General features: G+C 40.3%; 1 protein-coding gene across 1 annotated transcript in view; it reads left to right on the top strand.

The window, feature by feature from the left end:
• LOC109928522 (cytoplasmic dynein 2 heavy chain 1) overlaps nt 1-10,558 on the top strand; it is a 534,366-nt gene extending 523,808 nt beyond the window's left edge. The window contains exons 88-90 of the mRNA XM_048597671.1: nt 167-248; nt 6,828-6,944; nt 9,869-10,558. Of these exons, the coding sequence (XP_048453628.1) occupies nt 167-248; nt 6,828-6,944; nt 9,869-10,027 (358 nt within the window). The 3' untranslated portion in view covers nt 10,028-10,558. The remainder of the gene's footprint in view (nt 1-166; nt 249-6,827; nt 6,945-9,868) is intronic.
• The last annotated feature ends 4,607 nt before the right edge of the window (nt 10,559-15,165 follow it).

Below are 15,165 nucleotides of genomic sequence, written 5' to 3'. Positions count from 1 at the left end.
TAAAGGAACTTAAGTCCAGTTTTAACATTGATTCCTATTGGAACCTTTGAATCACTTTAAGTAGTTTCACTTAATGTCGCAATTTTTGAGAATACAACTGCAACTTTAAGTGAGAACTTATTGAAATGGACTTTAGGTTAATTTAATTTATTTGCTTATATTGTAGAGTTATGAGTAGCTCAATAGACAACCTGAAATTTGTTGCCACATGGAAAGGACGGATACAGCATGCGAAACTCCAAGTCAGGGTAGGAAACCTGCTTTAACAAAATGCATTATTAATTATCTGGTGATTATCAATTGCCATCATAAAGTTTTAGTGGGAGGATGACCACTTAATCATCTTGAGTTTAAGAAATTGGTGATATAAATTGTGTTTCAAGACATCGTTATTTTTGAGGATGACCAAAATATTCTTCAGTGGACTGATCCCGATTAAGGGTGGTTTAAAACAATACTTCCACATAACAGAAGCTTAATTTTATTTTGTATTGCCAGTGTTTCTTTTCACTGGCAGTGTGATTGCTCCAAACCCAGCACCCATTTCTATTCTGAAATCGAGCCATAGAAATTCCCACCTTAAAAAGCTGGAGCCTATTCATGACAATTACATCTATCTTGAGACAGAGCTATCTATTCACATTCCATTTCCTGTTGTTTTTCTGTAATCGTTTGCATTTTTGCATCAAATTTAATGTAACTTGTTATTTTCTTACTAGTAAGTAAGAAAAAGATCAATTCCATACGACGAAACAATCTAAGCATTTTTCATATATTCATTAAAAACTTGGCCAATCACGGCATCAAATAGAGACTCTTTAGTCCAAGCAGCTAATTAAGCCTTTGTGTTGACATGACTGATTTTTTAAACAAAGTTTCCATTGAAATGAATGCTTTGTAGTGAAAGCAGGAATGAATTATGTCTGCTCAAAATGTGCTTCAATCACTTAAACTCAGAGATGCCAGTCATGCAGGAAAAAAGTTACAGGAGAAATGAAAATTAGCCCACTGATCAATGTTTGTTGACATTATGGGAGACCTGGCTCAGTAAAAGTTTTAAATGAGGCACTTCTTAACCTTCGGTGATGAACAGCAAGATTCAATAATTTGAAGCTGCGACAGTGTAATCATGCAGAGTATATAGTACGTACCATTTTTCTGAAAAGGTTTTGTATTGGCATTCCTGCAATCTTTCTCTACTGTTCTAGAGACAAAAAAAACTGCAGATGCTGGAATCCAAGGTAGACGAACAGGAGGCTGGAAGAACACAGCAAACCAGGCAGAATCTGGAGGAAAGGAGCAGTCAACTTTTCGGGTATAATTCTTCTTCAGGACAGTCCTAAAGAACGGTTATACCTGAAACATTGACTGCTCCTTTCCTCCAAATGCTGCCTGGCTTGCTGTGTTCTTCCAGCCTCCTGTTTGCCTACCTTCCTCTACTGTTCTCACTGCTTATAGGAGCAATTTTTTGAATGGACGAAATGTAACAAATTGTATTGTTCCAGCATAATCATGTAGTGGTGCAAACAATGTAATGTAGTACTATTTTAAAGTAATTGCTGTTTGGTTGTAAGAAATGATTTTCATACTACATTTCTACTTGCACCTCTTAATTTACCAGATATATCATTTTGGGACACTGTTTAATCCTAATAACATTCTAGATTTCAGTGTTATGATTATCTCAGATTCATATTAACAGACCCTTTGAAGCAACATCAGTTCAAATATTTATGCAATGCTCCCTTTTTCCAAAGTGAAGGCAGTAATCAAAGAAAGTTCTCTTTGAGCATAAAATAAGTACAGATGAAGGAGATAACTCAGCAAATTTTCATTCATTCGTCCCTTCCTCTGCTAGATTGCCTAAATATATTGACCACTCTTTGTATAAAGATCTTCCAGCTTGTGCCTCTCCATATCTTCTAACAATCTCATCTATGTGTGTGACATTAAGTAATAAATAGGTTCTTCAGTTAAATATTGGAAAAACCAAAATCATGGTTTCCATTCCTCACCAGAAACTCTCCTGTTCACCATGCATCCTGGCAACCTATTTGACCGTGTCTGAACTTCAAACCCAAACCTAACCTGTTACCGAAACTAATTTTCCCCTCCAGAGTATTAACCTCCAAATCATCATTACCTCAGTACCTCCAGTCAGCTGAAATCCATATGACCTCTAGACTAAATCTCTTTTTTTTCTTGACTCCCATCTATAATTTCCACAAATTCCAACACCTCTGAACCATGCCACATGATTACAGCAGTGCAGGTTTTTCACCCAATATAAGTAGAAGAAATCCAGAAGACATGGAAAAGAAATGTTTTGCCTTGCCATTTAGCAAAGACTAGTAAGCAAAGATTACTCACAGGGATGGACGTGTTTCCATATGCCAGCATTTCACATCCACACCATGTGACAGCAGCTTTCGCAGCAAACGCACTGCATGTTCTATAGCTGGATGGCTATGGTTCAAAGTTTAAGGGGGACAATTCTTGGTCAAGTCAAGCAGGACTACCATCAGTCCATGAGTATCACCAGTCAGTCAGACACTTGGGTTGGTCAGAGTTGAGGCTTCCATTCCACTACAGCCTGGGGAGTGGGCCACAGTCAGTCCTGTAGGTCCAGTTGACCAAGTCCAGGAATTTGTAGTGAGTCGGTCAGGGAACTGTACAGAGATCAATTAGAGACTCAGTTACCCATCAGTTGGTGCTTTCCGTCCAAATCAGTTAAGAAGGTGAGCCACAGACAGTCCTGGGAGTCTGTTGAATGAAATTCAAGGGGATTATCAAAGAACGTGATGTGGTAGAAAAGCTGGCAAAGTCAATTGTGGGGATTGGAGACAGCATGCTGGGATGCAGAGTGGGCAATAAATGTGTAGAGGGGGCAACTCAACATATAAGAGTGGAAGATGATAGTCCATAGGGTAACATGGGTTGCTTGAGAGGTGGAACATTGCCAGTCACAATCACCCTGTGTTATGGACCAGACCAGACCATCACCACACCCAACAAAGTTTTGTAAGGCGATAGTCTAGACTTTAACTTTGATATTTATTTAAAGGCAAGTGTAAGGTCGGTAAGAAGCTACAGAAATTTGTGTGCACAGCCAGACCATCACGGAAGCCAACCTCCCATCCATGGACTCTATTTACATGTCTTGTTGCCGTGGAAAAGCTGCCAACATCATCAAAGACCCTTCCCACCCCGTTAATACTCTCTTCCAACCTCTTCCATCAGGCAGAAGGTACAGAAGCTTGAACACTTGCACGAACAGGTTCAAGAACAGCTTCTTCCCTGCTGTTATCAGACTGCTGAACAGACTTCTCTAATTTCACATCTAACGTTGACTTTGCTTTTGTGCACTTCCTGTGCAGTCGTAACCTTGTGTGCCTCGTTCTGTCTAAGCACCCTATGGTCTGTAAGTCCATGTTTGCTATGATCTGCCTTTTCACTGTATTTTGGTATATGTGATAACAATAAATCAAACCAAATAGGGTGCTGTGTTCCAGCTGTGATTCAATCAAAACACGCTTTATTCTTATGACACAGTTAAAATACAAATAAAAAATTGGCATAACTTTAACTCTAGAGAAATACTTAAGAAGATAACGTATTACTTAACCACTAATCATCAGCTGCTCCAATATAGATAACTCCAAGCTGTTTACCAGATGCCTGTCTGAAGCAGACTCCCTAGTACCACTGTAGCAATACCTCTCTGCAAGAGAAACAGGACAGAACACATCTCTCTAAAAGGCACAGTACCATCATGCCTGCTTTCAACAAGATACAGTGCAACACAATGGTTGGCATGACTAAGCTGCAGAGGCAGGACCCAGGACATAATATTGGCAGATGAAGTTGCAAATGAAAGAGTTGGGTGGAAACTCAGTATTGATGGGGTTAACAGAAAAGAACATGGAGCTCTTGGTGGCAGAAGAGGGTGGCTTGATTACCAGGCTAAGTCTGGGACTCATTCTGTCAAACAAGACCTACATTGTCCTGTATCCTCACGCAAATAATAAATGCACGACGGGAATAAAATTGGCTCTGATCTTAAGTTGCATGCACAGACTGCTTGTTCTTGTGTAATCATGTGGGCTGTACTTGTGGGTGATGTGGCATCCTTCAAAGGGAAATTGCATTAGTCAAGCACTTTCACAATATAGTTTGAAGACACATGTAATCATAGTGCCCTGCATGTGACATGAATGCAGCATCTAACTGTGTGGGATACAAACCCAAAACCCATCCACCATAATAAAATGTCAGTTTTCTGCAAGTCTTATGTGTGCAGACAAGAATTATTTTGAAGTAGTTATGTGAAAGTTATGATTTCCAGCAGTGTTTATAAATCGTATTTGCTTTAGTTAAAAGAATATGGTGATTCTGGCTGCCTTGTGATGGCATTATTCAAGGATCCAATATAGTTTAAACTCACTAACAAGTATGATAGTCTACCTAGGAAATTCTTTGTCACTGGTCATAGGTTCTGTGTGTTCTGGTGTTGCTGTTGTGACCGATCTTAGAGCTGCATCTCTGACCACACATATAGCAGGTGTTTCCAAAAGTGGAATTGGTCCTTGGCCTCAGGATTGTTAGTATTCCTTTCTCTGGTGTCTTTTCTGTACTTCATCTTGCTGATGGGTGTTCTCAAAGAATTGAGCCCCTCATACAGGAGCTTCTTCCAAGTTGATTTCTTCTGAACGAGGGTCTCCCATGCGTTGATCTCTATGTTGCATGACTTCAGGAAATCTTTAAAACACTTCCTTTGTCTTTCTCTCAGTTGAGTCCTTCCTTGAGCTGGACAAAGAAGATTTGCTTTATCAGCTGGAATTCAGCCATCCTAAGCATGTGGCCAGCCCAGCGAAGTTGGTTTCAGATGACCATGACCTCAATGCTGGTGATGTTGGCTGCTTCAAAGATGCTGATGTTAATACACCTATCCTCCCAGTTGATGCATAGAAACAGCATTGATGGTATGGCTTCAAGGCCTTGAGGTGGTGTTGATATATAGCTTCAAAGAGTTGGAAGAATGACTGCTTTATACACAAGGATATTGGCGTCAACAAGGATTTTGGTATAAGTGTGGATACAGAAAACATTGTCCATGCTGTAAAGTTCACTTTTGATTCCAAACTAAAAAGAATGTTCTCTTATTAACAAAGAAGAATCTCTTTAGTCCGTCCCTCCAATTCTAAGCAAAACAAAATTATTTATTCAAACAGTTTAGAAGATATAGTGTAGGAGGTTGATTCACAATCAAAATGACAGCAAGCCATAAATAAATTGCTCTGTGTTCTGCTCCATGTCAGATTGAGACCCGAAGCAAAATTATAAAAATAGATATAAACTGACTGGAAGTACCAACTGAGGACACCAAAACAAAGCCCTGATGTAGCTTATTGGTCAGGCCTTAACCAGTTCCAGTCATTGATGATGCTGAACTGACTTGTGCACATGGTGGAGTGTAATGTCCCAGGCACAGTGTTTGGAAATGAGGGAGGTTGGTCAGATGGGACCTATGTTCCTTCAATTTCTTCAGCCACTGCACAGATCTTTGAGGTCCTCATGTGGCAGCGACTGGAGAAACCAGAATTGAATGCAACATGCGGAATCCCGCGGAGCAGTTGTGTGGATTTGCTTATGGGCTCTCAGGGTGGGGTCATGATCCACGCTACAAAGTGTTATCACTGACTGCCAGCCCCATATCCTTTCTTCTAACCTTGCTCCCCTGACTTTTTCCTCCCCTACCCTACTAGCGACCCCCCTCTTCCCCAACACCTCAATACTTGCCCTCACTCACCTGTAGCCTGGGACCCTCCTCCATGCTAGCTCTTTTGCTGGTAGCAGCCACTGCTGCCAGTGGTGCTAATGGGCCATGGAGGCCTACCAACTTTGGGTGGGCTGACAGCTCGCAGGCTGGGATTTCTGTTCTCGGAGTCTTAAATCCTGAGGAAGTCCCAACCCTGGCCAGATAGGCACCAAATTCTGGTAGGTCTTCCCCAACTCAGGAAACATGGAGCTCCCACCAGTTCTACAGCCAGAAAGTGAGATCCATGACGCCAGCATTAAATTTTCTCCCATGGTGTGAAGAGAAAGGGGAGTAGGTGAGCTTAAGATCCTGATTTGCAAAGTAAAGCAGCCTTACGTCTGTTTCAGTCTAGCTGCTGTTATGGGCCCACTGAGAATCATCAGGTAACCCCAAGACCTCCACATTGAATCTTTTCAAATCCTGGTCACCAGGTTTTCAGGCACAAAGGGGACAGCCATGAGTTAAATTTCTACTCTATACAATTTGAGAGAGAGTTATTCTTTAGTAGAGAGTATTGGATTTTCTTTTTGATGTATAACTTTGTTGTTTTAACTTTGTGTTCATGTACCTGGTTGAAAAACATGCAAATAATTCTCCAAGGGATTCCATGCACTCTAATCCCCATTGTTCTGTAATTCCTGTTATTTTAATGTCTGTTACATCAGATTGTAAAATATTGTTCTGTCTGACAGAGAGCTCAGTTTTGCTGGTGTTGTAAATGAACTGTATCAGCAGGTAGATGTGCAATCAGTACCAAAACATTTATTCTTCCATTTTTTGGTGAGAAGGGAAGTTTGCAAAGTTTGCCCTCATGAAGAGGTTATTTGTTTGAATCAGATTTTCTATTCTCACACATAAGGTTACAGGCTTTCACTTCCTGTTATTTATCAGCAGTATTGGCTTTTATTTCCCAAAATCTCTTCCATCATTATTACAGGAGAATTAAATGAATTTTGGCACTCATTGATTCCTGATATGTGATTAAATATTTGATGTGTCTCTATGGCAGATTGGAGGCCTCTATCTAGAAGGATGCAGTTTTGATGGGAATCGGCTTTCAGAAAATCAGCATGATTCTCCCAGTGTGTCAGCTGTGCCCCCCTGTTATATGGCCTGGATTCCTCAGGTACTACATTGTTTCGTTATCCACCTTAATGAATACAGGTTAAGATTAATGTTAATGTGGGGTCCAACTCTAGCGTAATCCAACTTTTTTATATGCTGATCAACTTGCAGTGCATTTTGAATATTTTTAGTTCTGTTTTAGATCTGTGGGCATCAATGGCTGGACCAGCACTTATTACCTGTCTCTAGTTGCTCTTGAGAAAGTCGTGGTGAGCTGCCTTCTTGAACCACTGCAGTCAGCCTGCTTTAGGTTGACCCACAATGCCATTAGGAAGGGAGTCCCAGGATTTTGACCCAGTGACACTGAAGGAACAGTGGAATGGCTCAAGCCTGAACGCTGAGTGACTTATTAAGTAAAAAGGACTTTGCAGGTCACCAGAGCCATGTTTGCTGTTGCCATTTCTGTTGCCCAGGTTGATGCCAGATGATCCATTTGTTTTTATTCCTTTTTCCCTGCTAACAGATGATGCAATTCAATAGATTGCTAAGCCATTTCAGAGGACAGTTTGAAGTCAACCACATTGCGGAGGGTCTGGAGTCACATGTTTCAGCAGTTTTCCTTCCTAAAGCACATTAGTGAACCTGATAGGTTTTTGACATCATCAATGGTTTCATGGTCAACACTAGACTTTTAATTCCAGATTTTTTTAATCAAACTCATCTATCAACCATCCATCTGCTGTGTTGGGATTTGAATGTGGGTCTCCAGAATGATACTTGGGTCTCTGAATTACTCATCCAGCGACAATCCCACCAGGCCATCACCTCCCATAAATTTTAAAGTCTAAGTTTAAATTTAAGTTTAAAATGTGACTTAATGAGTTTAGTTTTTACAAAGTTACATACATTGCATTTTGTCTGTAAACAAAAAGCCATGTAGAAGGGACCTATAAAAAAGTTGCAAACTATTCGGTAAGCTACCAATCATGCAGTTTAAAAGCTCAAACTTGTCAAGGTTAATTTTCCTGAGTGTACTGGTCTTCAGCTTTTTCCTGTTGATTAACTTGGGAAAAATTGTGATTATTCTAATGTACCTAATAGGCTGTGTATTATACTGAGACTAATGAATCTAAGTTTGTTGATGATACAGGGCTAGATGGAAATGTATGCCATAAGGAAATCACAAAGAGGTTGCAAAGAGATGTAGCTAAGTGAATGGGTACCAGGTAAGTAGATGGGGTATAGTGCGGGAAGTGTGAGATTATTCACTTTTCTAATAAATATAGGAAAGCTAAATCATTTTAGTGGTGTGGAATTGTAAATGTTGATGATCAGAGGGACTTGGGTGTAATTGTACAAGGAACACAGTAAGGTAGCAGGTATTCCAGCCAACAGTTAGGAAGATGAGGCACATTGACCTTTATTGCAAGATGTTTGCAAGTCTTGCTAGAATTCTACAGGATTTTGGTGAAATCACATCTGCAATACTATGCACAGAACAGGTCTCCATATGTAAGGAATGATATGCTTGACTTGGAGGCAATACAGGAACAGTTCATTAGATTGGTTCCTATGATAAAAGGCTGAACTAGTTGGATTCAAACTCCCTGGAGTTAAGAAGAATGAGAGCCAATCTCACTGAAGCATACAGGATTCTGAAGGAACCAGAGAAGATAAACACTCAGAGGTTAGTTCACCCAGGTGGGAACCCAGAACAGAGAATTCAATGTGAGGATAAAGAGCTGACTATTTCAGACTGAAATTGGAGAAAACATTGCCACTCAAATGTTTGTGAATCATGATGCTCAATCATTGAATATATTTGATGTTGAGCTAAAATGATTTGGTGTCTCAGTGATAAGAGGAGTAGGCAGGAAAATAGAGTTTAGGCACAAGATCAGTTGAGATTACGTTAAATAGTAGGAAAGTATTTTTAATGGACAGACATAAAAGGAAGTAAGGTTTGGGGAAAGAAACAATTTGTGAATGGGAAATTGCTGATTTGAACTTCCACCTTAATTCAGTGTGTTGCCTATTCTCTGATTTCTCGGATCTCTGTGTGAATGATGAACTCCCTAATTGACCCCTCAAGCTTGCAATAGTACAAAACACCCAGATAAAGTGTTCCCCCCACCTCTTTGTAAGGTATACAAAATGTTTTTAAAATGTTCCTGAAACTTTGGGATTCCGGGTTACAAGCAAGACTATAAGTTGGTCAACACGCTTGTTCTCACTTGACGTACCTGTTGCCAATAATCTACGCAGCATTTTGTAGGCTTGGTGCCATGACAGAGCGCAGGCTGGGCAGACCCTTTCCCAGCCCTGCACTTCTTTTTTGCAGTAGCCTGACTTGTGCCTAGTGGAGGTTCCTCACCTTAAAAGGCCACAAAAAAATTCTGTTAATGTTTAGAGAAATTTTGGAGGCCACAAAATAAAATCAATTACGTTGGTATGCACAGAAACAATAGAACAGTTGCTCACCTAGAAACCAATCAGGGAATATACACCCTTTAGCAAGTTGTTCTACTCTACTTGAAGTACATGAGCTTTTTGAGTGACAGATTTAGAAAGATATCCAATATTGATAACTTTTCCAGAACAGCAAACAAGAACATTACTGAAATTTTCAAGGCTTTCACACCACCGTCTATTAAATAACCTGTCATACTTACTTCCCATTAATATAATTGCTTACATTTTAGAAATGTTTATCTGAAAAGATGGGGATGTTTGTTTTTATCCAAGGTCTTTTACCTTGACAATTTACCAGAAAACTATGACATAAAAGAACAAGCTGTGCAAGACTGTTCATTGTTTGCTTGCCTTTGTACTTCCTGTTTTGATCAAATTGTTAGTTCCTGTTGATTTATCTGGCTTCAACACCCAAAACCTGCCTGCTGATGATTTCAGAATACTGTTTTCGCTCTTGTATTCTCTCAGTTGTTTTTGGCTTTGGTTAACTTTAAACTTGAACCTTTTTTGCAGAATGCTGATGGGCCATACTCTCCTGAAGAATGTATTTCATTGCCAGTGTATACCAGCGCTGAACGGGATCAGGTGGTAATAAACATTGATGTCCCTTGTGGAGCTAACCAGGACCAATGGATTCAGTCTGGTGCTGCTTTATTCCTAAAGAATCAGTAATTTATTTGTTTTGTTTTCTTCATAGAATATTTGAAACATGAAATCTCAAATTAAAGTAAAATAAAAGATTGCTTATTTATGTATGGAATATCCTGTTGATGCAGTTTGCTCACTGCCTATCACATATGATACAATGTAGTACATATTACACCAGCATTAGATGATATTTCTGTTTAACTAAATTATTTTGGTCTACTTTAATTAGAAATAATTGGAGCCAATCAAAATTCTGTGATCAATTTCTACCTATTTCAGTTAATTCCATACTTTTTGATTATTGCTTGTTGGAAAGGAAATATTTCTGGATAATTATCATCTTATATAAACTCAGGAGTACATTTCTCATTTTTTATTTCTGTGATATTGCTTGTTTATATTCTTGGAGTTAATTTTGAAGCTTAATGTTACATGGGTTATTCTAGTCAGTTATGCTTTTATGAATGGCCACCAAAGATGAATATTCCACTGTGTACTGTTTGTATCAGTGAGATTGAGTTGTCAGAATAAAGAAACAGATTAATGTTGTAAATAGTTTTTTACTACAGATGTGCTCTCATTCATTTTATTTATTGTCATAATTATAAGACCAAATGCTTGCTGAGGCAGTATTGTCATTACACTTTTCGCTGGCACCACATCCTATCAATCTCAGCTTTGAAAACCAAGAATAAGGTTTTTGGGTGCATTTTACAAAAAAGCAGTGGGCCTAAATTGGTTGAACTGTTCAGGTCAATCGACCTCCACTGAGCCAGGGTCAGATTTTATGGTCAGCAGATAGATAATGAACTGAGGACATGGCTTCCTCTCCTATTTGAAAGGATTACATGAGTTCCAAAGCTGTCAGACAATTAGAACAAACTGCTCTCTACTTCCAGCAGCAACACCAAAAGCAACGGTTTTTGACAGACCTGCAAAGATTCTGAAACCAGGGAGATAAGTGGGGCACCCTTGCAGGAGTCGATCAGGTAGAGCCCAGCAATGGGAAGGGTTTGTGATTGGGGGTGGGGGGGGGGAGAGGTCAAGCAAAGGTGACCTTTTCACTTCTTTTGGGACAGGGTTACCTAGCAGCCTCTCCATGTTACAATGACATCTCCTGACATTAGTAAAATACCAGCAGCATAGAACAAAGGCCCTTAAGTGTGCTTTAATTGACCAAGGCCATAATTGGCCTAAGGACTGAGGGGCTACTTAACACTTCCCCATCATTGATACGATACCAGGGTGCAGGCAGGAAGGCAATGGGCATGGCACCCCACTCGTACAAACTCCAACCTAAGGAGGCCTTCTTCCTCTTAATCGCTGGGACAAAATGACTGACAAAGATCCAAAGAAGCAGTGTCACACCCCATAAACACACTGTCCTTCTTCACAGACATACTTTTTGGTGACTACTTTGGCACAGTTTGATAGAATGGGGTGAGGAGCATGACATTGATGTACAAGAAGAGATGGCAGAAGCAGCTGTGGCTCAGGAGCAAGGACAGGCACAGAGTTCATGTCATGATCATACTTCTGCCTTGCCACTGCCTAGGATTGGTAAAATTCTGATTTTGTGCAGTGACTGAGCAGTCAACTTGAAGTAGCCTTTTCAAAGTTGCATCCGTATGAGCTTTCCAAATACCATGCCCTATTCCCAGAAGTTCCACTCACTGGCTCTTTCCCCCCTACAGCATAAGTTTCATATCTCTTCAGGAGTTCCTCAGTGCGGTATCCTACAGTAAATTATCCTATACAGCTTCATCCATAACCTTTGAAGAACAACCCCAGAACAACTGTAGGAATTCTATGAGACTGTGTCGTATGCCCAAACATCTTCAGATGTTACGTTAATGATTCTCCCTTCCAGATAAACTCAAAAAAAAATCTTCACTAACAATTGTACAGTGTCCAGTACTGTTCACCACTCCACAGATTTAAAGTAGTCCACTCTGCATGGATCAAGAATGGGACTAAACTCTAACTGGGCTGAAAAACATCCACACCATCAACATCCCATGGGTTCCCTTAGATCAGAAGCTTTACTGAACCAGCCATATAATTACTGTGGCTATAACAGCAGGTTAGAGATTGGAAACTCTGAGACAGGGAACTCACTTGAATCCTCAAAATTGGACCACCATCTACAAGGCATTCAGGAGTGTCATGGAACATTGTCCACATGCATGGATGACTGTTGCTCCAGTAGCACTCAAGAAAGTTGACAGCATCCAGAATAAAATACCCCTTGATATTTTATCCCATTGCCTCCATTCACCACCTTGAGTACTTACCACCTCCATCAACTAGTACACAGTAGCAACAGTGCTTACCATCTATGAGATGCACTGCAGCAACTCATCAAGGCTCCTTCAAGAGTACTTTTCATACGTGTAAATCCTGCCAGCAGTCTGGAGAAGAGCAGGAGATGCATGGACACACCTACAAATTCCCCATCCAGTCACACACCATCCTGGTTTGGAACATTATCACTGTTCCTTCACTGTTGCTGTCTGATGTTTTAATGAAATCTTTCTCACCTTTTTGTCTAGTGTAATAAAGCTCATTTTTGCTTAGTAAACTTTTTTGTTCAAAGTACACTGGCAGACTCTTGGGAATGTTTTCAGTAACTGACCTCCATGATTAAAACAAAATGACAAAATGATGGTGTGCTGAGCTAGGTTTCATTCTGGGATTTGATCTATCCAGTCATAACATAAATTGGGATCACAGCACCAGTAGTCTTCACACCCACATTCATCAGTCTCCAGACACCCAATGTCAATTCAACAATTTGTATTTTCCTGGCACTAACTGCCTGCACTTCACTATGGACATGCAATACCTCTACACCTCTGTCCTTCCCGTAGGTTGGTATGAGGATTCACCATTTCATCATTAAGTGAAGACCTGAACAGCCCCCATCCACCACCACGCACCTTCACCCATCTGAACTCATTTTTACTTTGAATAATTCTCCTTTACGTCCTTGAGATAAAGAGTGCAGCTCTGGTTACCCACAGGGGTCCTAGTTCTGCCTGTGGTTTTGTGAGATGTGTGGAATATTCCATGTTCCAGTCCTACTTGAGCCTTTTTGTGACTCTTCCTCTGGTACATCAATGACAATATCTGTACCACTTCCTGCTTGTATCTGGAAATAGAAAAATTTTGCTTCTAATTTACATCTTCCTCACACCTCCATCTAGTCCATCTTAGACTCTTCCCTTCCTTTACATGCAAACATACGAATCAGGAGCAGTAGGCTTTTCAGTCCATCGGGCACACATTCATCTTTCCAATCTCGTTTGCCTTATACTAATATGCACATGGTTCTGGTAATAATGCAGAAATGATGATCTCTGAGGTTCTGTTTCTTAATGGCATCTAGCTCCTCATACTTACTCTGCACAACTTCCTTCCACATTGTGCCTGTATCATTGTTACCTGTAAGGACCATAACAACTGGATTCTCCCCCACCCACTCCAAGTTCCTCTCTAGCCCTGAGCAGATGTCTTGAACCCTGGTAACAGGCAGACAACACAGCCATCTGACCTTACACTCTACTTCAGGGAACAATATCAATCCCCCGCACCATCCCGTCACCTCATTCCATCTTACTCTTCCCTTGTGAGTAGCTTCCAGTAAGCTCATCTAACCTGTGCCCAAACACGGTTAAAAAAAAATCAAGCCTGCTGTACACTTGCAAAAGCTGAGGCTCCTGCCCTTTGGTTCCCCATCCAGTATCACTTGTAGTCACACTGTCCTGTCTCTGAATACTGACCAACTCGGAGGATCAAACTCTAAAAGTTGTGACTGCCTCCTGTTAAAGAGAATCCAGGGTAGCTTTCGCCCTCCCAGATGCCTCCCCTTCAGTGTTCTGTAGTGAATTCCCATGTAATCATGCTTGCTGCTTTACCTTCTTCCCCCTCACTGTCCAGTGCCCTACTTGTTCCACGTAAAGCAGCAGTTTGTTTGTACTTCTTTCAATCCAGTCTATGTATCCGTTATTCACAATGAAGTCTTTTGTGCACTGGAGAGACCAAATGCAGATTAGGTGACCACTTTGCAGAAAACCTCCGCTCATTCTGCAAGAATGACTCCTTATCTTCTGATCTCTTTCCATTCAAAGCACCATGTTCGCCTGCTCACATTTCTGTCCTAGTCCTGCTGCAGTGTTTCAGTGAAGCCCAATGCAAACTGGAGGAACACCACCTCAATTTCCTTTTAGGCACTTTACAAACTTTGGGGCTCCCCGTGGAATTCAAAAACTTCAGTTCATGAATTCCGTGTTTCATTTTAATATTTTGCTTCATTCATGCTCCCCACCACCACCCCCAGTATCCGTACCTTACTTTTCATGGATTTCTTTTCTTTCGGAGCTCATCTGTATTCTGTTATTAGCACTTTAAGTTGATCTTATGCTTATCTTCTCAACTATCATTACAACTCTTGTCTTTTATTCTAACAGCTTCAATCTCCAATTTCCCTTAAGCTTTCCCTGACCTGCCTTTCTGTTCCACTTACCCCTCCCCTGCCCTTTTCAGCAGTGCAAAACTGTGACTTTTCCGCCTCTCTTCAGTTCCAAAGGAGAGTCATTCGTGACTGTAGGGTTGCGCCAGCTTTCAAGTCTTGAAATAGGGTCACAGTGAAAATACATTTGAGAAGCAATGTTGTGGTGTATACAAATGTCAATGAGAAAATTAAACCAAAGACATTGGTTTATATTGAATTTAGATCACACTACACTATTCCCTCTGTGTCACATTGATAAATTTTAAAATTCCAAAGCTGTCTGGCAGCTATTTTTATGTATCCAAATGAACAACCCATGCTACTTGCATTTGCTGTAACAATTTAACTTTTCATAAAATATGAAAGTTCTTTTTAAAAATTATTTACTCTTCAATTATCCAAAAAAAAAACTGAAAAACCCTGACCATTCAGCATGCCACTCAACTATTTGCAGAACAAATAGTAATCAAAATTTAAACATTGTTAGCGGATATCAAAAATATCTGTGTCAGATGCAAGGCATTTAGCACAGGATCCCATAAAACACAAGTCAGATGTGAATCATTCATAAAACACTGACACCTTGATTTTAGGCTTGTCAGGAATAGGCAGTGGTGGAATATGGAATGGTTAGATAAATCACTGAAGT

Source organism: Rhincodon typus, chromosome 6 (assembly GCF_021869965.1).
Source record: "Rhincodon typus isolate 14 chromosome 6, sRhiTyp1.1, whole genome shotgun sequence".
Taxonomy (NCBI): domain Eukaryota; kingdom Metazoa; phylum Chordata; class Chondrichthyes; order Orectolobiformes; family Rhincodontidae; genus Rhincodon; species Rhincodon typus.
The sequence above is the reverse complement of the archived record's forward strand: the minus strand, read 5'-3'. Positions and strand labels throughout refer to the sequence as shown.